The 23,242-nt window shown below is 49.2% G+C and overlaps 1 protein-coding gene and 1 long non-coding RNA gene across 4 annotated transcripts in view; one reads left to right on the plus strand and one right to left on the minus strand.

Annotated features, from left to right (window-relative positions):
• The window catches only part of LOC147578306 (uncharacterized), a 103,255-nt gene that overhangs the window by 62,531 nt on the left and 17,482 nt on the right, over positions 1-23,242 (plus strand). For both annotated transcript variants that reach the window (XR_015255050.1, XR_015255051.1), the window contains exon 2: positions 21,093-21,234. This is a non-coding gene — a long non-coding RNA (uncharacterized LOC147578306). The remainder of the gene's footprint in view (positions 1-21,092; positions 21,235-23,242) is intronic.
• On the minus strand, positions 88-17,573 carry GJA5 (gap junction protein alpha 5). Of its 2 annotated transcripts, none has more exons than XM_086718008.1 (2): positions 17,420-17,573; positions 88-3,231 (listed from the first exon to the last, which is right to left on the minus strand). In XM_086718008.1, exon 2 carries the CDS (start codon positions 3,197-3,199, stop codon positions 2,123-2,125), a length of 1,077 nt encoding a protein of 358 aa, XP_086574134.1. In that variant the 5' UTR covers positions 3,200-3,231; positions 17,420-17,573; the 3' UTR covers positions 88-2,122. The 2 variants fall into 2 exon arrangements, with proteins under 2 accessions (XP_086574134.1, XP_086574135.1); XM_086718009.1 differs by lacking the exon at positions 17,420-17,573 and adding an exon at positions 8,761-16,378.

Consider the following 23,242-nt stretch of genomic DNA (forward strand, 5'->3'; position numbering starts at 1 on the left):
GATGGGTGGGGTCCGAGTGCTTCCCTCCCCCACCAAGTCCGCCATCCTTCTTTGTGGTCGCAGCATGAAAGAGACACCAAAGCGACATGCAGGGCGAAATTTTATTAAGACACACTACACATATCATTTCCTGTTTCATTACTGAAAGTCCCATCATCAAGGATAATCTCATAGGATTTCTAATCCAATAACACCCATTTCACAAAACAAACCCATTTTCGAGATGGAAGGAGAGTCTTCTCGGGTTTTTTTTGGACAGTCTTCATGCCAATGCCAGACAATAGATAAAAAGGTGTCTAGGGACCTGGAATGAGCAGTCATTCTTCCCTAAATGGCATCCTGGTCAGTCCCCTCCAACTCTCTACCCTCATACTTCTCTCTACCCACCAATAGCCAATAAGCAAAGGGGCCTGGAGACGGGTGAGTGGGGCAGAGGCTGAGCCTACCTCTGAACCTTCACCCTCCTCTTCCTCGAACTCTCACCTACATAGGCCAATGCCACTATGAACAGTGAGGTTCAGTCCCTCTGCCAGGCATCTGGAGGTGAGGGCAGGAAGATAGAATTTCCTTTAAGGTTTCCTTTCCTTATTTCAGACTCTCCTCCCCCTCCCCCTCCCCACCCTATTGGCACGCGTGCGCGCGCGCGCACACACACACACACACACACACACACACACATATGCATTTTAAGAAGTAATCATCTCCCTGTAAGTCTCAGTATCCAATTCTGAGCATCCTTTACCTTCATCCAAAATGGCAACCACCCATTATGGATGGACTGAACAGAGAAACCAGGCCAGTCCCTGGGAAGGCAGGGCTTTTTCACAGTCTGCAGTCTCCACTGCTTTCTGGCAGTCTCATCAGGAGCACCAGGGAGACATAGGAATTTGCGTGCTCTTAAATGAGGCCCCTGCCAAGAGAGCTGGAGATTCCCTTACTGCTTCCATGCCCCTGCTAAGCCCTCCAGGGAGAGAGAGATCTGGGGGCTCCATAGCTGTCATCACACCTCCTCTTGGCACTCTAAGTTGGCAGTCAGCAAGGGAAATAAATAGGAGGGAAAACTAGTTTTCCAGTATTTTCTCTCTTTTTTTTTTTCACTTTTATCTTCACAGCAGAATTATTTTTTCCCAACGGGAATCTGAGAAGCACAATGCCATCTTTGTTTTAATAAGACCTAGGGAAATTCCACTGGCCTTTGTGGCGGGTGATCTGGTCAGGATCTGAGAGAGGACGACGGCTTCTTGGGCATTCCGGTCGATAAGGTCTTTAGGGGAGCACTGAGTGAACAACCAAGGAAGGGAGGGATGGGATGGTTTCTATCATCAGGTTGAGCTGTAAAAGAGCCGCAGGATGACAGGTGGTGGCAGGGATTCCAGTGGGGCCTGTGTACACAGTCGCTCCCTAGGGGAGTGTGCACCCCCATGGGCTAGTTAGTTGTCACCCTGGCAGAAGTAAAGTTTGCAGCATCACCAAGTGGGACATTTGCCAGAGGTACATACCAAAGCACTTGTAAAGTTGAGGTTGCTGGTCAAGTTCCAAGGGCCTCTTTTTAAGTAAGACTGGATAGAGGGAGGGCAGCCAAGGGCAGCCCAAGGCCACCTCATTGTCACTCCAAGGTTTGACCCACAGAGACAACAGATTCAAGAGCGCATCTAATGTAAGGTCCTTGATTCATGCTCTTTATTGGCTAGGAACGTTGGGCTCTTTCTTGCAGGAAGAAGGGTGATCGGGTCAAGGAAGCCATAGGAACTTGGAGAACCCATCTGGTATGTGGCTGGTATGTAGGGAGCCATCTTATCCTTCTGGCTATCCCTCCCAGGCCAGATTTGCCACAGTTCTCTTTTCTTCCTCTACCCCCTTGACTAAAGAATCTGAAAGTCTTCTAGGTACACTGGTTAGAGGATGGGGAAGGGACAGTAGCCTGGGTGGGAAGCCATGTCTCTGCCTGCACTTGCAGAGCCCTGGTCCTACTTTCTGGAATAAATGAGCAATGGCCTTGAGACCCAGAGCCCAAAAGGAGCAGAACAGATATGAGAATGAGAGATGGGGTCGGTAGGGACACATCTTCCCTCTCTGAGCCTCTTTTGTTCCCACCTGGTCCTGGTTCCCCCGCACTGGAGGGTCACACTGATAGGTCATCTGACCTGGCCTTGCTGCTGGCCTTGCTGAGACGGCGCTTGTCGCTCTGGTAACCATGGGGGATGCGGTGGCCTGGAGAGGCTCCATTGGGTACCTCAGGCTTCTGGGCATAACGGATGTGAATGAAACCCTCCCCGGGAATCTGCTCCTGGCCTTGCACTTGCTCAGTGGCCAGGTTGTCTGTGTTCTGCTGGGAAGCCATCTTGTTACTGAAGGGATTGAAGAATTTCCCCCCAGGGCCATTCTCCAGGCACTGATTGAAGTCAGGGGGTGGTGTGCAGTTCTGGACTATGCCGGCAATCGGACCAGGAAGCTGACACTCAGCCGTGCCCTGCCGAGATTTGGCAAAGCGCTGCCTGATCTTCTTCCAGCCCAGGTGGTAGAGCTCAGCCAGGCTGAGGAAGAGGGACAGTGCGGCCACCGCCAGCATAAAGACGATGAAGACATTCTTCTCTGTGGGCCGGGAGACATAACAGTTGACAGGGTGGGGGCAGGGGCTCCTGCGGCAGACGTGCAGGGTGTCCAGGAAGATCCCATAGAGGAGGTACTGGCCCACAATGAAGGCCACCTCCATGGTAGTGCGGATCAGGATGCTGCAGACATAGGTGTTGAGCAGAGTGCCCTGGAGGACAATCCTTCCATTCGCTTCTTCCCAGCAGGACAGCTCTGCCTTCTCGGCCACGGGGTACTCGTAAGAGCCAGCACCCCGGACCTCTTTGGCCCTCTCGGCCTCCCGCAGCTTCCGCTTCTCCTGCATGCGCACGGTGTGCATGGCGTGGCCCATGTACACGAGTGATGGCGTGGACACGAAGATGGTCTGCAGCACCCAGTAGCGGATGTGCGAGATGGGGAAGGCTTGGTCGTAGCAGACGTTCTCGCAGCCGGGCTGCTGGGTGTCACACTGGAAGTCCGCCTGCTCGTCCCCCCAGGATGACTCGGCCGCCGTGCCCAGCACCAGCATGCGGAATATGAAGAGGACGGTGAGCCAGACCTTGCCGATCACCGTGGAGTGCTTGTGTACCTCCTCCAGGAACTCTCCCAGGAAGCTCCAGTCACCCATCCTGGCTCAGTGGGGGACAGCCACCAGGACTTCTGCAAATGGGGCAGAGAAAGAGAGAGAAAAAGAGAGGGAGGCTTGCAGAGTCTCGAGGGTCCAGTCATGCTCTGGGATGCCACCGGTCCATGCCAATGTGTTCTTTAAAAAAGGACAACTCAGGAGTCAAATTCACCTAAAAAGCTCTCTCTCTCTCTCTCTCTCTCTCTCTCTCTCTCTCTCTCTCTCTTTTTTTTTCCAGGCCAGCAAAAAATAAAAGGAAAGAGAAGATTAAAAATGGTTGTGTTAGCAAGATTCAAGTGTGATTCCCGCACTTGAATGGATCTGGAAATCGACTGAGGAGTGTGTTACAGTGTGGATTTTGTGCTATTACCTTGAGAGAGTCTACTTCAAGAGGTCTGGGGGTGGCCCCCGGGATCAGGATTTGCCCCAAGCAGCCCAGGTTGTTCTGAGGCTGGCTGTCCAAGGGCCACGCCTGGAGAAATCCTGGTGAAGAGGAAAACACACAGGACTGGTCTCTGCCACCACGAGGCTGGCCATCTGCCTCACTGAGTCTGCTTCCTTGTCTGTAAAATGGGGATAGACTATAGCTACGTCAGTGTCCTGAGGGTTAAATGAGTTGAGGTATATGACATGTTGGGAATCATAACTCAAATGTTCCATAGGTTTGAACGGCTCTGGGGTGAAAAAGAATTATTCTGGCTCCAGAAGGCAGAACTGGGCGAAGGGGAAGGAGTAGGTGAGGGGGCGGCAAGTCTGGCCTCTTAGGACGCATTCTCTCCTCTTCGGACATGGCCCAGCTGTCTTGGGAGGTGGCGAACAAAAACGTGTTGGGTCACACCAGCGAAAAGCACTGCAGATGAGCGCTTGGGTTCGTGCCCACCTGCTATGCCTCAGTGTGGTGCGGCCACTACAACCATACAGCTCGGCCTATCCTCCCGTGTTCAGAAGGCACCCATGCCCAGACCTGCTCCTCCTCAAATCCAGAATACATGCCCCAAACAAAACCTTCTCTCCTCAGGCCCTTGCCTGCTTCCTCGGCCTCATTTCCTGTCTGTCCCCATGAGTGCCTTTGGTTCCATATCCTAGAAGATTCCCAGATGCCCTCTTCCCAGCCACATGCCCCCTCACCCCTAGCTGAATCCTATTAACCCTTTAGAACTTTAACCCAGTCAGGGCTCCCTCCAAGCTCCCTGATCCTTCAAGCTGAGCCTCTTCGGCTCCTGTGGTGGCCCTGAGGACACTCAGTTCCCTCCTAGCACTTGCCATCTTGTTTTGTGGTCCTCTGCCTGTCTGCGTTCTTCCAGTAGGGGCTCCTTGAGAACAGAGATTGCCTTTTCCTCTGTATCATCATCACCTGTCCCAGAGCCTAGCCCGGAGTGGGTGCTTAGTAAATCTTAGTTGAGTGAATGAAGGAGGGGTGGCAAGCTCTGGTGTTCCCTACCCAGGAGCAAACCAATTCCCTATTCCTTGGCCGCATCTCTGTAGCAGGGTAAAAAGGCCAGATTTCACTTCTCAGTCTCCACTGCAGTGAGATCTGGTCAGCCAGGTATGGGAAGAGTCTAATGTAGAGGGAGTGCTCTAGAAACTGTTTTTCCATTCCCCAGTAAATGGAGGGAACCTCACTGGAGGTCTCGCCCACCCCCACTACCTCCTGTGTGGACAGGCCTGTGTGAGTCAAGATGTCTGAAGCTGTCCAAAGATTCTCAGAAATGCCAACCAATATCCTGAGGCCTCTGAATCAACCCTTGAATCTCCTACCTCCAGAATTCTTACTTGATGAGTAATAAATGTCCTTATGGCCGAAGTCTCTAAACAATCCTAATCAACAGAGTGATAAGATATTATAATGAGAAAAGAAAAGGAGGGAACCGAACATAAATATTCCCTTCTTGGAAGGACAGAACCTCAGAATCTACTGGCATCTTAGAGATTGTCAAGTTCAAACCTTGACCTTCACATCTTTACTGCCGATGTGCCCCTGGTTCCTATCTGAACATTCTTTATGCATACGAGGGAGGACAGGGTGGGGTGCCATATTTCATGATGCAGGCTCCCTGGACTCCTGAGTTGGGATCTCCTTGACAGAGACCAGCCTCCTGGCCCTGTCTTCTGCCAGGCCTCTGCTGCCCACCCCTGAGAGTCTGCACATGAGTGTAAAGGGCTTTATCTCTGTTCCCCTCCATATCAAAGACCCATCCAGGTCTTGAGGCCTTTCCTCTGGCTTGCGATCAGACATCTGCCCTTTCCCTTAGGTGGTGAAGGGTCCCCCCCTCCCTTAGCCTCCAAATGTGGAAAATTGTGGAGCGTTTGCTCAAAAGGAAAATGGCTGATTAGATAAGAGTTTGAATGATCTGTCATCTCTTCTAGGCACGTGCCTAGTGTTCAGCACCTTCAGGGTCATCCACACACGTGCAGGGACCAGGATGTGCTGAGTGTCTGAGAGAGGGGAGGGAGAGAAAGTGGGGCGGGTGGGGGAGACATGGGAAAGGAGAGAAGGGGAGAGGAGGAGCAAAAAGAGGGAAAGGACCGGAGGGAGTTGGGAATGGAAAAGGAAAGACCGCGTAGTGGTTAAGAGAAGGCAGTTTGGGGGTTAGTTAAGTGGAGTTCAAATCCCTAAATACCACTGAGCTTGGAGAAGCTACTGGATCTGTATCTCAATTTCCCATCTGCAAAATGAGGATACTGTTATTTATCTCATAGAGTGTTATGAGGTGATGTATAAAAAGCACTTAGCACAGTCCTTCCCATATAAAAACTAAAGAATAAAAGGCAGACTTTACTAGCAAGGGAAACAGTAAGAAAGAACAAGAATGGAGAAGGAGGGGGAAGGAGAAGAAAGAAGAGATTTGCATTACAAAGAACAGATGGAAGAGCAGAAGGGGAGAAAGTGAAAGGGAAACAGAAATGGAAATAAGAAAGACACAAAAGGAAAACTAGAAACAAATGTCATATCCTTCCAAAATTTGGGGCAAGTTTTCCAAACTGCCCTCAGTCCCTGAAGACTTTTCCCTTGATCTTTTGTGTCGCTCATTCCTCGCATGTCCCCCAGGAGATCTAAAAATAGTCCCGGGCAAAGAATGTGACGCTTTGGTCTGGTCTGCCAAGAGGCTTGACTGCTGCCCCCCTCACTTGCAGTGCAAGGGATCCCACCTGGAAGAAAGAAAGTGCGGTGGAATAGGAGAAAGCCGGTTACATCAGGTAGGCTCCCTCATGGGGAAGGAACAACAGAAACTAGCTGACGAGGTGGAGGGGTGATGCAGACTCCATGTGCCCTGGAGGCCGCAAACAGGTGACGGGACTGAGCATCTGCGACTTCCTGGATGACTTAGGCGAGGTCAGAGAAACGTAAAGCTGCTACCATGTACCAGTTGCTCAGTTTATAATATGAGAGTCAGTTTCCCAGCTACACTGGGTCCTTTTGGGGGGGACTCAGCCAAAGAAATATGTAGATTAGATATTCATTGAGTTTACTGGGTGTACAGCATACAAAATGTTTTGTAGACTATTATCCGTTTCTTGGCAGGAAGTGTGTCAGAAGGGGCAAAGGAAGCTGCCCATGCCATGAATAAATTCTATCAAATACAATGGCAATAATACACCTCACTGCTTTAGCTGTGATCCTCACTGGCTTCCTACTGCTTATGAAGTTCAGACCCTTTAACTTCAACTTGAGATCCTCCACAGCACAGCTACATCCTTTTTTCCCGTTCCGCTCACATACCCAATACTTAGGCTACACAACTCCCCACTCACAAATGGGGAGTATACATGGCCCACACCTTCTCACCTCTCTTTGTCTTAGCTCCTTTCCTCTCTACCTATAAAGTCCTTCCCTTTCATTCATCCATTTAAATTTTTTTTTAACGTTTATTTATTTTTGAGACAGAGAGAGACAGAGCATGAACGGGGGAGGGGCAGAGAGAGAGGGAGACACAGAATCGGAAGCAGGTTCCAGGCTCCGAGCCAGCAGCCCAGAGCCCGACACGGGGCTCGAACTCACGGACCGCGAGATAGTGACCTGAGCTGAAGTCGGAGGCTTCACCGACTGAGCCACCCAGGCGCCCCTCATTCATCCATTTAATAGGAGTGGTTACCAGGTATCATACAAGACCCTTAAGACACAGCAGTTAAAAAGACAAATAAGGAGTCCCTGCTTTTACTGAACTTAACTGCCTTCATATCCCTTAATGAAGGGGAGAGACCAAACACATTAATTGCAATAAAGCATGATGTGTGTTAACATTAAGAAAGTTTAGTGTGCTCTGGGACCACCTCGGGGGAGTTGGCTCTGGCTTAGGGAGTTGGGGAGGGCCTCGTTAGGTCAGGACCCTCTGAGGAACCCTGGATAATTGAACTCTACAGCCTTTTGCAACGGATACAACTGAAATCCCCAAGGCAAAAGAGATGGTCCCCGGAAGCCAGATGAGAACATCCCAACTCTGTAGTTTCTTCACTCCAAAACCTTCAACATCCTCTCTATGCGTGTCATATCCTGGGGCAAAACAAACATTTGGAAGAGTCACCAGGGAACTTGCTTGGTAACAGTGACATGGTGCTTAGATAAGAGGGAAAGGGCCAAAGGAAGGCTTCTGTGTATAGTGAGCAGGAATCATTTTATTCCCCTACTTTGTGTATTACGTGGCTACAGACAAAATTCAGGTACCTACATTCCCAGTCCAGTGTTAGCATTGTTGCCTTCCTACACAGCCAGTGTTTTCAAAGAAAACCAAATTAGAACAACCTGGGTTAACATAAGCTCATAGCCAGGACCTTTTCCTATGACCCCACAGATCTAGGTAGAAATGGAGAAGTCTTTCCTCAAATTGATCCCAGCCCTCTTTGATGTCTCCTGAACTCTAAAGACTCTAAATTACTGTTCAGCCTATAGGGTACATTCTTACTTATATGCTGCCTTACACTGATTTTCCAAAATTTTCTATCAGCCACCCCATAAGTACTTTTTTGAGTCCCCTCTATGTGCCTACCACTGTTCTGGGTACTGAAAATTATATCTAAGAGACACCAGACCTGGCACTTACTGGACCCTCAGTGATGTCTGTTGATCCAATAACATCAAGCAAGAGTCCTGCCCTCAAGGATTTAACAGCTTTTCCCTTCAAATGAGTAACAGATTTCTCCAAGTCAAAAGCCCTGTCTTCTACTTTGTATTCTTATTGCACTAGGTTCTCATGTTAGGTAAATGATAAATGCTTTCTTGTTTGTTTATTTTTGGTGTTTTGTTTTGTTTTATTTTGTTGTTTTCTGAGAAGGGGAGGAGCAGAGAGAGGGAGACAGAGGATCCAAAGCTGGCTTCACAGCAGAGAGCCCAATGTGGGTCTTGAACCCACAAACCATGAGACCATGACCTGAGCTGAAATCAGACACTTAATCAACGGAGCCACTCAGGTGCCCCCATAATAAATGCTTTCTTAATGATTGAAAAAAAAACAAAAACGTTTCATCTAGCAGTAAGATTACAGAGTGATCAAAAGGAGGCTCAAATCTTCCTTAAGTCCAGCAAGAAAAAATAAAACCCTACACAGTTCAAAACATGCTTCTCCTACCTTCTCTTGTTGACTCCAAGAGTGCGGGACCACGTTTGTTTTTTGTTCACAATTGAATACCTTCAGAACATATAGACCCTCAATTTTTATTGCTGAACAGAGGAATCCTCAGAGCCACTTTGTGGGGTGATGACTGTCGCCTCTGTTGTGCAGAAAAGGAGACATCTACAGAAGGTAAAAGACCTGCTTGAAGAGATGAAGACAAATGGAGACAGAACCTAGACCACTGAGTTTCTGTTCAAGTCTGGTGCACACCAGAACGTTTCCCTCCATCTTCCTTCCAAGGGTAGAGCCCATCGATTCTTATGTCTCCCCCTTCAGTACTTCAAAAGCTTCTTCTCACCCTGGGGCAGTGAGTTATTTGAGACTGGACTACCATTTAGTGATAAGGCCTGGGGGCCAGCTTTTGGGCAAACAAGAAAATATTTGTGATGCTCCCTTGATGTGACCAGCACTGGGTGGGGTGCTGAGGGGATTATGGGAAAGTATAATTCAGTTCACCCTCACAATTCGGGCCCCAAAGATCAGTAAGACTCAATGTTGAAGGAACTTACTGTCTGGTGACGGATACAGACACAACCAAACGTGCAAATACACCAGGCTTCCCAGAAGAGGCAACCCTTGAGTAGGAGTTAAGTGGAGGTGACATTTGTGGAGGTGAGGAGGTGGGAGGCATCCCAGACAAAGGCAACCCCAGGAACAAATCTACCAAGTGAAAAGCAGCATGGTTTTAGAGGACAATGAGCAGAGCAGGGGAGGTAGAGTCTAAAGAATAGGTGGGGGCAGGTTATGGAGGGCTTTGGAGGCCATGCCTAGGAGTTTAGAGTAGTTCTCAACCCCTATGATAGACCATGTTTTTCATACATGACTTGCTCCTGTGGGTAGACCCTAATGGGACACAGCCCTCAGATGAGGTGGGGACATAAGGCACGGCACAGTCAATAATCACCCTGCTGTCCTTTAGTAGTGGCTGTAGCATAAACTAGGTAGGCTGCAGGTTACAGGTGCCACCCAGCACCCTGCTGAAACAGCACCCTGTCTCTCCTGCTCAAGAAAGCATATTGCAAGAGAGCAAGAAGCTACCATGGGGATTCCTTGAAAATTCTCTTCCTTCTATTGATTCTAATCCTGTCGTGTGGAGCCACACATAACAGTTGCCTTCTCATTTCTGTGCCCCCCACCCCAGAAGTCAGAAGCTGGGCCTCAGACTGAACTGTAAAGTCACTGGGGTTTCAAACACGTAATGAGAATTATGTGCTCTATTGGCTGTGTGTTATCTCTCCAACTCAACCCTGAGGTCCTTGAAGAAAAGGCCCGTATCTGTTCATCGTTGTATCCTCCCGCTAAAATCCCCCTACCCACTCTTTCCTCTTAGTGCTTGACATTGCGCCTGGCACCTGATAGGTTAATTCATGTACTTTTAAAAATCAACCACAGTGAATGAATTACAGCATTCAGCTCACTTGAAACACCTGATGCCAGTAGAGGGACTCCCTGGGAGGGTGACCTTGGGGCACCTGCACAATGGCTGTGGTGACCAGAACACCAGGGAGACAGCAGCCCCTGAGCCTTCCTTCTGTCTGTCGGTGACAGAGCCCTCTGCTTCGCTGAGAGCAGGACTGGATGTATCTGCTCACCATGGACTGTTTCTTCTCCATTTCCTCCCCACAGATCACTGGGGAAGCTCACCCAAGTTTGTCAAAATTAGATTATAAGACCACTCCGCAGAGCCTGAGTCTAATTCTGGACAACGACACATGTTCGGGGCATTATCTGACAGATCTCTTGTTCTCAATAAAGGTTGTTATTCATGGTAATAATAACAGCACTCTGGCCCATGCTATAATTCCGCTCACCAAACAGTGGAATGTGGCACAGAGCAGGGCTGACTTGTTTCCCAATGAAGAGAATTCTGTTGTAAAAGGACCCGCGGGGCCTCACTTAAAGGCTCCTTGGACATAATACATCAGTGCAGCTCAGTTCAGAAAATGTTTATGGGACTCCTGTGCTGTGCCGACATCAAGGGTGGCTTTATAAAGTAAAGCACCAAGCATGACCATCATCTCAAAACCCTTTTGTCCCTTATTCATTAGTGCACGTCTCTGTGATTTCCCCTTCCTCCCCCTCCACAGTTTCTCACTAAAATGCAGAGATACAGGGAGGATTGCATAAGAAAGTGGTCTTGATCTTCAGCCAGATCAGCAATCTTTATTACCCTTGGAGATGCTCAGCTCCATTTTCTAGTTTACATCAAGTGACACAACAATCAAACTTTCAGTCTAGGCGATGATGATTATAATAACATAAAGCTACTGAGACCTTTCTATGTGCCAGACATTTTGCAAGTTTCTTGACATGCGTTTTCTCATTTGATTGTCCCAACAACTTGGGCAAGTGGGGATTATCCCCCTCCCTTTTATCCGGGCTGGGGGAGGTTGGCTGAGCAAGGTCACTCAAGGAAAACTGGCCAGTAAGCAGAGGAGTTGACACCAAAACCGGCTCTGGCCTTGTCTGACAGCAATACCCCTGCCTGTCTTCACAACTGTGCTGGATTCTATCTAATCACCTAGAGTTCCTTTCTCCAAAAATCCTTACCAGTCAGAGGCTGGCCACATTTACATAAGGTGAGCGCTGCAGGGATGTTTTCAAAGTGACTGTTAGAATCGGGAGTTGAGTTCTAAGTGCTTGGGGGTAATTCTCACATTTAGAATTTCCACTGTTTTCCTGACTTAGGTTTGGGGCAGCCTCTTCGGCCTCCGGGGGAATAACCATGTGGGTAATACAGCTACAGCTATTGAGCTGGGCAGTGTGGGCAACCTTCTCAGAAGTCTGGGGCAGGGGGCTTACACCCCTGAAGCTTGATCACTAAAGAGGGGGGAGGGAGACAGAGATGAGAGAGAAGAAGGAGACAGATGGAGGAGATGAAGTGTCACTTTAATTTCCCTTCGACTCCAGCCAATGGCAGATAATTAACCGCTCTCTCCATTTCATTATTTTCATTCTAACAAGGACAGAGAGGGTCGCTCAGAAACACTCTACTGGCAGACAGTTGTTTCAAAGCCACGGGGGTGGAAGGGAGCAGGCAAAGTGGGGAAGGAGAATTATGCCGGGATAAGTAATTTTCTTCTTAAACTGTTAGAAGAAGAAATATTTGTAAGAGGTGGATGGGAGGTAGTGGCAAATGGAGACATTCAATTACAATGAAATATTGGAGGTCCTTATTAATTACCCCCAAAAGGTTGATTAAAACCTATGCAGGTATTAATGAAAATTGAATTTATGGGATGCTTACATTTCTTTATTATTTCCACCATCTTGTCATAGATTCATATAGTACAGTAGAGCCGAAAGGAATCTAGACATCAATCAAAACCAATCCCTTACTTTTATACCAGCTGAAGACCAGGTTCCAGGAAAGTTCAGAATAGCGATAACAGGTACCACTCAGTTGAGAGTTTTCCACGTGTGAAGCATTTTACAACTATACCTTTAGCCCTTCTGTTAACTCTGGTAGGAAAGTAGCTATGATCCCATTTTACAGCTGAGAAAACTGAGGCTCAGAGGTCAAGTGACTTGTACAAAGTCACACCAGTAGCAAATGCTGCCTAAGGGACTTGGCACCTGGTCTGCCTGACTCAAAGCCTACCGTCGCTCTGTGTCTCTCAAAGGGAAAGCAAAGCAAAGAGGCCCCAGCACTGACAGCTGGTGACAAACCTATGACCAGAACTCTATCTAGTCTCTTAACTCCCTGAGCAGGGCTCTTCCCACTTTCCCAGAAGAGGCTCAGGGTTTTTGCTGTTAGCCTCTGGCTTATTGGCTGGCCAGCCCTTGCATATGCTGTTCCTAGAATGAACGATTCCATCGAAGCCCTCGGCCCCCAGTTCTCAGGATTCCCAGACTCTTCAGCATCTGCCACCATTTGGCCAGAATTCACATATAGAAAGTTATTTCCTTTTTTAGCCACTAAGTGCTCTTGGCTGCAGCAGTGTCTACTGCCGGGTTTTCGGCCGGCCAAACAACAGGCTTTGGTGCTCCATTGATGTCAAATCGTGACAAGAACAGCGGAAACAAAAATAGGTAGTGGGCCTCACGTTTCCTGCGAAATGGTGGGATTCGAACCCTGCCTCCACGCTCCAGTTGTGAGCCCTCAGGCAAGCCACTCGGCCTCCCGGTTTCCTCCTCATCTGAAAAACGGGACTGTTTCCTTGTGGGGGTTAAACAATACGTGGATGTGTGGAGGCCCCTAGAACAGTATCTGGCACATAGTAGGCCCTCGGGAAGGTGAGGCCCTTGTCTTCGTTTCTGACATTTCCAGTAAGAACTCCTCTCTGGCATGACCCAACTAGTCAACCTGACACGGACTTCGGCAGTGCAGCCGGCCGGTTACAGTGATTCACAGGGACCCTCATTGTAGCACCGGGTGGGGTAGGTGACCGTCAGAGGCGAGGAAAACATGGGCGATGGGAAGGATATTCATTTCACTGTGAGTTAATTATTTCACTGGGTGTGCAGACCCTCGGGGGCAAGCGTGGAGAAGAAGGGAGGTACAGGGCCCCACTCAGATCAGGCCTCTCTCGTTCTTGAAATAGGTCCGGCCTGCCTCCAGACTTTTCTCTTAAGTCAAGCCTTTGGGTCTAGGGATGGACTCCATTGGAGGTCACATTACAAAACGTGTGCTTCATGTAATTCCTGCCTTCTGAGAAACTGCAGCTCTTTTGGATCTGCTCACCAACCAAGCCAAAGGCACATCCACAGGGTAGGTTTGAAGCTGGCTCAGTTCTACTTCGAAGGGAAATAAATAGGTGATAGTCTAGAAGGGCCATCCCGACCCCTCACTAAATCTGCCCTCTTCTGAGGTTCTGAACGATGAAGATGCCAGGTTGGATTAAGGTCCTGGAAGTTATCTCTGAACAAGAGCCTTGAAAGAGGGCCTCTTTTCAATCCCAGCTGTTTCTCTGTGACTCTAGATGAGACGTGTCCCCTCCCTGAGCCTTAGTTGGCTCGTGTAGAGAAGAAAGCAGTTGAGCTGGATGGTTGCTAAGGCCCTTCTAGCTCTAGGTGAGAACATCCGGGGAGTTTGTGACTTGACCAACTGTGATAGTGTGGCAAGTTAGTGGCAGAGCCAGAAGGCAAAGCTAGAGTTTCTGACCCCCAGCTTAGAGGTCAGCACAAGTAGTCCCAGAAAAAGTGTCTGTGGTCGTAAAAACCAAGCGGTTCTTCCTCAGAATTATTTGCCAATATGAGCCTTCCCTGTAGAAAGGCTTTTACATAAAATGAGAGGTAGTTCAAAGAAACGGGCTGAGGACCAGGTGATCCGGATTCTACCCTATTGTTCTATTGTTCATTGAGCACTTAATATATAATAGCCATTTTAAATACAGGTTTCCCCCACTATCCAAAAAGGTAGAGGGCTCCTATGAAACCATCTGTAGGCCAAAATGGTGTAAAGCGAAGAAGCAATGACCTTGACATAAGTATAAATCCTCTTTTGGGGAGTGCCTGGGTGGCTCAGTCAGTTAAGCAGCCAACTTTTGATTTTGGCTCGGGTCATGATCTGAACAGTTCGTGGGTTTGAGCTCCGCATCCGGCTCTATGCTGACAGTGCTGAGCCTGCTTGGGATTCTCTCTCTCTCTCTCTCTCTCTCTCTCTCCCTCCCCTTCCCCACTTGCTCTCTCTCTCTCTCTCTCTCAAAATAAATAAATAAACTTTAAAAAAATAAACAAATAAACTTAAAAAAATAAATAAGTAAACTTAAAGAAAATAAATCCTCTTTCGGATTTCCATCAGTGAAACAGACACTATAATGTAGGTCTCTTGTAAAAGTTGAAGTGGCCTAAAACAAACTTTCTGGTAGTGGGGGAAATCTGTACATTATGTTATTTAATCTTCATAAAACCTTACAAGGAAGGCATTTATTAACCTCTTAGGCAGATGAAGAAACCGGGGCTCAGAGACATTAAATAATTTTCCCTAGGTCACACAGCTGAAATTCTAGCCCAAATGTGACTCTGAGTTAAATTCTACCTTCTCTCTGCGCTGTTTCAATACCTCTGATTCTGAGACCTCCTGACTCCCTTTCCTTATGAACATGAGTGGACTGTTGAAAGCTGAGTTTTTTTTTTTTTTATTTGCTAATATCCAGAAACAAGTGAATCACAAAGGGGGACTCAAGCTGTCATTCTCCAAGAACAGCAGCTTCCGACTCGAGACAAGGAGTCAGTTTCTTTTCTAGGAGCCCTGAAGCTTTCCTGAAAAAAATGGGCATCTCTTCCCTTCGTCAGCTTAATCCTTGGGGCCAGCTGGCACAGAGAACTGCTAGAATCCCAGGTGGGGGAGGTCTTCCCTGACACAGGGAGCTAAGCCCGGGCCTTGGGTCTCCCTGGCCCTGAGGACTACGGGTCTCCTGCCGGATCCAGGCAGACAGCCTCCCTGTCCTGCTTCCATTGATGCGGTGGGATCAGCCAGGCTCCAAGAGGCCAAGCTGCACGGTGGTAGCCCCCGCCGGTGGCCAGAGCCCAGAACCCTGCACTGCGCACCGCCCCGCCCCCGGCGGCCCGCAGAGATGAGGAGGTGCAGGTGGGCAGGTGGGTGTCACTGCCGGAAAACAGGACTGTAGAGATGCTTAAATGGAAGAAGCAGGGAGGCCTGGAGAGAAATGGAAGCTCAGAAATAGCTGAGGACAGAGTCCGAAGGGGCCGAGGTTGGCATGAGCAGGCTTGGATGTTCTCCCAAGCAAACTGGCCTGACTCACTGCGTCAGCCCTCAGAGGTCACCCTCCCTTCCTAGGCTTCGTTTTCCCCATCAGTCGAAGAAGGTGACGGGAAATCTGAGAGACCTCTTCCAGTCCTCATGGCCTAGGACTTTTAGCCAATGGCAGGACAGGGGACAGGAGTGAGGCAGCTAACAGACAAGAACCGGTCTCAGGAGCTCGGCGAGAACGTCCATGGGGTTCAAAGGCAAAGCAGGACAGTACGATTGTGCTCCTGCCATGTCTCTATGAACTTCATGGCTCTGGGTGGGAGTGTGGCCAGAGGGCACCGGTGTGGAAGCCGGGGACACACCTCCTGGTGTTCTCTGCTCTGCGAGCCGAGCCATGTCAGAGGACTGCTCCTTGGAGGAACAGCCAGGGGAGTAGGCTCTAAACAGCGCTGCCGCCCTGGGGAACCTGCCGGAAGGTGGAAAGTTCAGAGCTGTCCCTAGAGAGCAGTGAATCAGGCTCTTGGGCCGGGCTGGGACTCTGGGGGCATTGGGTGGAAAAGATGAGGGCCCGCTGACAATGAAAGTCAGGCTGGGCTGCCTATAAACACCAGCTCGTGTCCCCGGTGGTGAGCCCACACCAGCTGGCACACGGAGGGGCTGCACCTCCACACGCCGGCTGCTGTCTCCTCTCCAGTTTTTCTGGATTTCTCCTGGGTCTCCTGACTCCCCGTCCAGTGCTCCTCACTCTGTCCTGCCTTTTCTCCGGCCAGTCGGACCCCATGTGCCAGAGCCTTGTGAGACGCCAAGGAGTAAAAACCAGGAATCCCTCCATTATGATGTGACACTGGGAAGGGGGGGGTCAAGTTAAAACTGAGCAAGGGCACAGGAAAGATGTAAAACCCTCATGTGAAGCTTTCCTTTTTCTTTTTCTTTTTTTTTTTCAACGTTTATTTATTTTTGGGACAGAGCATGAACGGGCGAGGGGCAGAGAGAGAGGGAGACACAGAATCGGAAACAGGCTCCAGGCTCTGAGCCATCAGCCCAGAGCCCGACGCGGGGCTCGAACTCATGGACCGTGAGATCGTGACCTGGTTGAAGTCGGACGCTTAACCGACTGCGCCACCCAGGCGCCCCGAAGCTTTCCTTTTTCAAGGTTCCCAGGTGCATTTGAGCCAAAGGAATCATAACCTTGTACAATGTTCCTGCTGAATGGGACCAGAGGGATCATTCTACTTCAGACCCTTCATTTTCTAAATGAGGAAACTGAGGCCCAGAAGGGGGAAGTGTCTGGCCCAAAGACACACAGCCACTCAGGGCACCAGAACCCAGGCATCTCGACCCCCAAGCATTTGCCACATGCTCAGAAGAGAGGCCAAGGGGCCCCGCACCCAGGAGGAAAGGGGACCTTCGGTGGGCACCTCCTCCCGCTTCCACTCTGGGGGGCTCACCAGCCTCTCTCCTCCGACAGTGACAGCGAGTGGCAGGCCAGCAGGGACATGATACTCTGCAGGAAACTAAGCAGGGAATATTTTTAAACCACCCAACATGCCTTAGGGGGGTGGAAATCAAAACACTCCCCTAGATGCTGCTGCGGAAAGCACTTCAAAAAAGATTCCAAGCTTAGAGGAAGCATCGTAAAACAGTGATGGTTTTGGTTTTTAAAGGGCCAATTCCGTCTTAACCAAAGTTCTTGGAGATGGACCGCTGCGCAGCTTGGAAGATGCCCCTGGAGCCACAAGTCCAGACCCAAGGCAAGGGCCCTCCCCTCCCACTTCTAGCACTCCTTATAAATCAAGTGTCATTCATCTGCTGCTTCACAACCTCAGGGGCGCAGGGACTAGCCAGGAGTAGGGGGCAAGCCCCCAGGGACAGAGAAGGAGCTTTGTTGCTCTCCAGCCTGGAACTCAAGGCTCTCCCGTCAAGGGTCGTCTCATCTCTGGAAAGCAAGTCCGTCCTTACCTTCTCCTCGTCCTCCTTTCTGGAATGTCCGCGGGCTTCCCGCCTGCCTCGGCTCCTGGCCGCCTCCTCCGCCGCCCACCGTTCAGGCTCTCAGCCTGCCAGTTGCGCTCCCACCCCGCTTTTGACTCCCTGTCTGTCGCCCTCCCTCCTCCCACTTCTTCCTACTCTTTCGGTCCCCACCCCCTTCCCCCCGGGTCCCTCCCTCCAGGCTCATAATCTGTGCTCACTTCAAAAGTTTTCTTCCCTCTACCTCCCTGCAGCCTGTCCTCACCACCCTCTCCCGAAGAGACTGACAGAGCCCTCCTCCTCCCCCGCTGACCTCCGCTGTCGCTGTCGCCACAGTCCTGGCGCCCCCCCCTCCCCACTCCCTCCGGCGGGTGACAAGCCGCCTCCCTAGCCTCCACAGAGCCTCCTTGAGCTCCTCCTGGGCATCAGGGGAAGACTGGCACATGGCCCAAGAGATCCCTCTTTTCCATCCTTTTCCCACCACCAGAGAAAAAGAGTGCTGCTTCACAGAACAGGTCTTTTGGGGACCTCCATTCTGTCCTCCTATGGGAGCTAGTCAGCTAGCATAGGAAACGTGGTCTCACAACTCACAGCCACCAGCACCCAGAATAGACACCAAGGGTAACTGAAAAGCTCCAAAGGGCAGGGAGAGGGCACCCCCACTAACCAGGATCATCCTCCTTGTTCCCTCTTCTCTAAAGAGACGAGAGCACCTTCCATGTGCCCAATGCTGGGCTAGAGTATGTATATATATTCCATTTTTATTTCGCTAATCATTCCAGTTTCCAGTTCTACAAGGTAGACATTCCTACACTTGAGGAAACCCAATCGTGGTGACCCAGTGGGTTAGTTAGTGGTAGAGTGGGGGTCAGAAGTTTTAGCCAATGCCCAAATTCACCTCTGTGCTCCTCCCACAAAAGCATACAGGTCTCCCAGCTGGACTCCAGTGGATGGAAGGAAGCTTATCTCTTGTTAGATCATGCGTCACAGGGGAGCAAATTCAGAAACTGAGAGTTTTTTCTCCCCTTAATCTCCCCTCATTCCCAACTCCTCAATTCCTCAACTTAATTTAAGCATGGAGCCATGGGCCCAGTCATAGTGTGATAAACATCAATGACAGAGGTTGCTGTGAGTGGACTGAACCCAGACAAAGCAATGGCCAAGAGCCCACAGGTTGTGACAGCGAGAGGAAAACCCAGAGATTATCTGGAACAGCCAGGGAAACTGAGGCTCAAAGAGCAGAGACCACATGTCAGTGTCACACACAGGAAAAAGTAGGTGGCAGAGGCAGGACCAGAACCCAGATCCGTTCCTTGGCTCCCTCTTATCACCGTCACACCTAGCGCTGCTCACGCACATGCCAACATTTTGCAAAAATCGTTTGTTTCTTTAGTGGGTGATGTTTTTCATGGGTGAATAAGCTTAGGACCAGCAAGAGGGGGAAGAACATGGGGCCAAATTTCCTAGGGAGGCAGCAGCCCTATTGGAACTAAATTCTGGATTCTGGATTCCTTAGTCAGAGTTCCACTCTTTTTTTCCTATGTAGCAGATTCCAAGGCCAGCCGGTCCGGGTTTGAACCATGGCTCTCCTGCTCACTAGCTATGTAACACCAAGCAAGTTAACTTAACCTCTGTGCATCTCGGTTTTATAAATTGGAGATAATAATAATTACCCCCTCAGGTTGTTGTGAGGACTAATGAGTATGCGTAAAGCACTTAGGACAGTATCTAGAGCACTTAAGTGCTGTGGATGCGACTGCACAATCAATACAATACAATACAATACCAGTCTCCTCCTGCCTGTACAGCCATTTACCATGGCTGGGCCACACTCCTAGGATAGAATTCAGCATGTGAACCCACAGAGAGCCCTAGCGATACCAGTTTCTTCTCCACAACAGAGATTATCCGTCTACTATGGCTTTGTCCTCATAGCCCAGCCAGTCTGGGGGCTCCTGGAAACCCCTTATTATATCTATCCAGGAAATGGGCCAGTCAAAGAACACATAAGTCTCAGTTGAAGGATAATCTGAGAGTGGGGAAGATTTAATGAAGTACTAATTCCCAGATCACTGGCTTCCAAAGGAGAGTCTAGCTGGGATTAGGGCTACGGATGAAGGAGAGCGCCATTTTCCTCTGAATGCCCAGAAGGAAAGAACTACCAAGAGGTAGGCACACCCATGATCTGGGGCAGAACACAGGGCGCAGAAGGTAAATGCTCCCACCGTGCTTGGCAGGTAGAGAAATAGGGCAGTGAAGAAACTGGATGGGCCACTAGAGGTGACCCAGGAAGTCCGAGTCAGTGTTGGGAGAAGACTGAGGTCCCCAACTAGGATCATCCCAACGCAGGGAAGTGGGGCAGCTCTCCAGCCAGGTACTGCACTCACGGTGCTATCTAGGACAGAGTGCATTTTGATGGTCCAAAGCTAGAAGTCTGGTTTATTTCTTACCTGGGTCTCTTCCAGGCTCACATAAAGACTCTGCCAAAATTAAGGAAAATATCATTCAGGCTGTGGATTCTGGGCGATCATCTAATGGAGCTAAATCTAGCTGTCACCACATATCCAAAAAGGATGCCACGAGCAGATGCTCAATGCCCCAGAAGAGGAGGTGTCAGGCCAGGGGCCGGGGTGGGAACTGAGGGTCTGTCTGCTGTGTCGTCGCCTTCATCCTCACATTCCGCTTAAGACACGGTCTTACACAGAGGTGCCGAGGTCTATGTGCCACGCGTTTACAGATAGGAGGAACTCAGGGGGATTTAGAGAGCCAAAGAATTGGTTGGCAGTACCTGTAAGGGAAGGGCTGTAGACGTGGGATAGCAAAAGAGACATCCTTCCACATCTACTACGTGCAGGGCTTTGTGTGAGGCACTCTTCACCTTATTCTACTTGGAGATGAGAAGACAGACAGATGACCTTCTAAAGACTGTCTGAACCATCCATCACGGTCTCCTGGACCTCTCCAGAGCCCGCCTATGGGCCCAGCCTCTGCTAAGTAGAAGAGAAGGGCCATCTTTTGTCCACAGTCAGCTATGCAGGCAAAACAATTAGTATCAATGACAGTACTCGATATGTGTTTGTCCTCATTGTATGATGATATCCTAAAGTGTTAAGTTAGATGAGGAAAACAAATCTTTTGGAAAACAGATTCATACAGTGTGATCTGTTTGTTGTGCTTTAGTGAAGGAGAAAGGGCAAGGCACATTTATTGAAGGCCTTCGATGTACCAGGCGTTTTCACCTCACAACACCACAAGGTAGACACTGTGTTATTATTTCTGTTTTGCAGGAAAGAAAATTCAGCCTCAGAGAAGTTTAGTAAATTGTGCAAGCGTACTCAGTTAAGAAGTGGAGAAAAGGCCTGCCTGATGCGAAAGGTCAGGCACTTTCTCCCCATGGCCGTGGAGGAATTCTCATGGAACCCATGGCCTGGTCAGAGAGTGGGGCACAGGGCTCTCCAGGTGGGAGCAAACAGGCCTGCAGATGCCACAGAAGGAATGGGCTCCAACCCCAGCAAGAGAGACCGCATTTGGCCATGACCAGGAAGGTGGTGCAGCCCCAGCTGAGATTTCCAGGCAGAGGCACCCTTTTTCTACAAGTCTTTTAAAGGTGGCATTTTGAAAATTTCTCCTTCTTTTTTTTTTTTTTTTTTCTGTTGCTTCTCCTTAGAGGCAAGAGGGCAAATGAGAAGACCTTTGAATGTCCTTCTACCTCATGAATCTTTGACTCCCCGAGTTTCCTTCCCAAGACACTGTGGTCCAGATGTTGGAAGAGCCTCCTCCCTTAGAACCTACAACCATAACACATGCAAGTAAGTTCTGCCGGCATTTAATTAAGAGAGTGACGAGTCCCACATGCCCCCTCGGAGGTCCTCAGTATATAACTGGAGCCATGGTTAGTGGGCTGAACTCACCCTTTCCTGCCGGTGGAGAGGCAGACACCACAGGCATAAGCCGTCCCCTTTAAGACTTTTGCTTTCCAGATAGTGGCTAAAACGGGCAAGAACACCCTGTTCCAAGAAGCAGAAAGCAAAAGAAACACAGACTTCCTTGCCCCTGGTGCTTTGGTCTATGAATCTACTCTCAATACATCTCAAGTTTTAATCCCAAAGAAAAGCTCAAAGTCACAGCCATACCTCTTCTCGGGCTTAAGGCAGATGGGAACTTTTGGGATCCCAAACTTAAGGACTCTTTTGTAGTGGGCTTGGGCCAGTGGCCTCCACGGACGTGAGAAGAAGAGAAGGAGGGCGGGGGTAGGAGGAATCCAGTATCAGCCAAGCCTGATTCTCGCCCCCTAAATTCAGGGCATGAAGACAACAGCTGGATATAGCCTCATTGGAGCCTTGGAGTACCCGGTCCAGGGATTTCATTTTATGACCCAAATGAGACCTTTCTCTGGGAGATCTTGGGATGGCATTTGCCCTCTAGATCCAAAAGGAAGTCCTTGAAAGCAAGAAGACTATGAATTTCACATTATTTTAGTTATTATGTCATTATAAGCAATATCTAGGGTTAACAATGCACACCTCTCTTTCCTGTAACAGATTCTGCATCCTTGGTCTACCCACCTCACAAAGACCAAAAAGAACTTACTCCTCCTTTGTTTTGAAAGGTGTTTTCAGTCAAGTCCAAGGTACAATACCAGGGGGTCTAGCGGCAAAAGTAATAAAAATACAAGGTCAGGAAACTTTTTGCCAGATATGCCATTAACTCAGGTGCCCTCAGACAAATCATGCCAAAAAAGAGGCATTTCCTTGCATTTAAAATAGAGATAGAATATCCCATGCCTGTCTTGATAATTTATTTTTTTTTAATTTTTTTTTTCAGCGTTTATTTATTTTTAGGACAGAGAGAGACAGAGCATGAACGGGCGAAGGGCAGAGAGAGAGGGAGACACAGAATCGGAAACAGGCTCCAGGCTCTGAGCCATCAGCCCAGAGCCTGACGCAGGGCTCGAACTCACGGACCGCAAGATCGTGACCTGGCTGAAGTCGGACGCTTACCCGACTGCGCCACCCAGGCGCCCCAATAATTTAGACAATAATGTTCAAAACCTAACTCAACAACAAAGTTTTCATCTCCTCCTAAATTAGTGCCCAGCTTCAACTATAGCTGCTACGGTCAAATTATTACAGAAGATTAGAGGCATATTTAGGAGATTAAGATTATTCCATTTCTTCAAAGTTTCATCTCACATTCAGCAGCTAAATACTCAAAGTAGAATGGATAAGGCTGGGGGCAAATCACCTTGTGGTTAAGAGTACTTGGGTTCAGATCTTGGCTGCACCTCTCAGCAGCTATGTGACCCTCTTTGGCATGTGGGGACCCGTTTGGAACCCAGGAGTTGGTAGGGAGATTATTGTAAACTGAAGACATTTGAGATTCATCAGACACAGGAAGAAGCCTTGTTGGAGCTTCCCTTATCTGACTAAAAGCAGCAGCTTCTGGGAAATGAGGCCACCATAAATCCCCTCTTTGGGGGGGAGTTGCATGGCCGTGAAGAAGACAGAAAGATCACCACACCTGCATAAACAAACATTATCACAAACTTTCTTATCTCCCATTTGTTCTAAAAATTCACTTGTCCTTCCTAAAGAAATCAATTTGTTCTTCCCATAGAAGCCTTTTCTCCCTCCCCCTTTTGCACTACCTAAGTTTAACCTTTAACCTTAAAAAATTTTCTTTTTCAATGTTTATTTATTTTTGAGAGAGAGAGGGACCGAGCGTGAGTGGGGGAGAGGGAGAGAGAAGGAGGGAGAGGAAGACACAGAATCTGAAGCAGGCTCCAGGCTCCAAGCTGTCAGCACAGAGCCCGATGCG

Source organism: Puma concolor, chromosome C1, assembly GCF_028749965.1.
Source record: "Puma concolor isolate L17-30 chromosome C1, mPumCon1.1.hap2, whole genome shotgun sequence".
Classification (NCBI taxonomy): domain Eukaryota; kingdom Metazoa; phylum Chordata; class Mammalia; order Carnivora; family Felidae; genus Puma; species Puma concolor.

Bases quoted from the DNA above. Each gene is read 5' to 3' on its own strand.
- GJA5 (XM_086718008.1), bottom strand. From the start codon at position 3,199: ATGGGTGACTGGAGCTTCCTGGGAGAGTTCCTGGAGGAGGTACACAAG.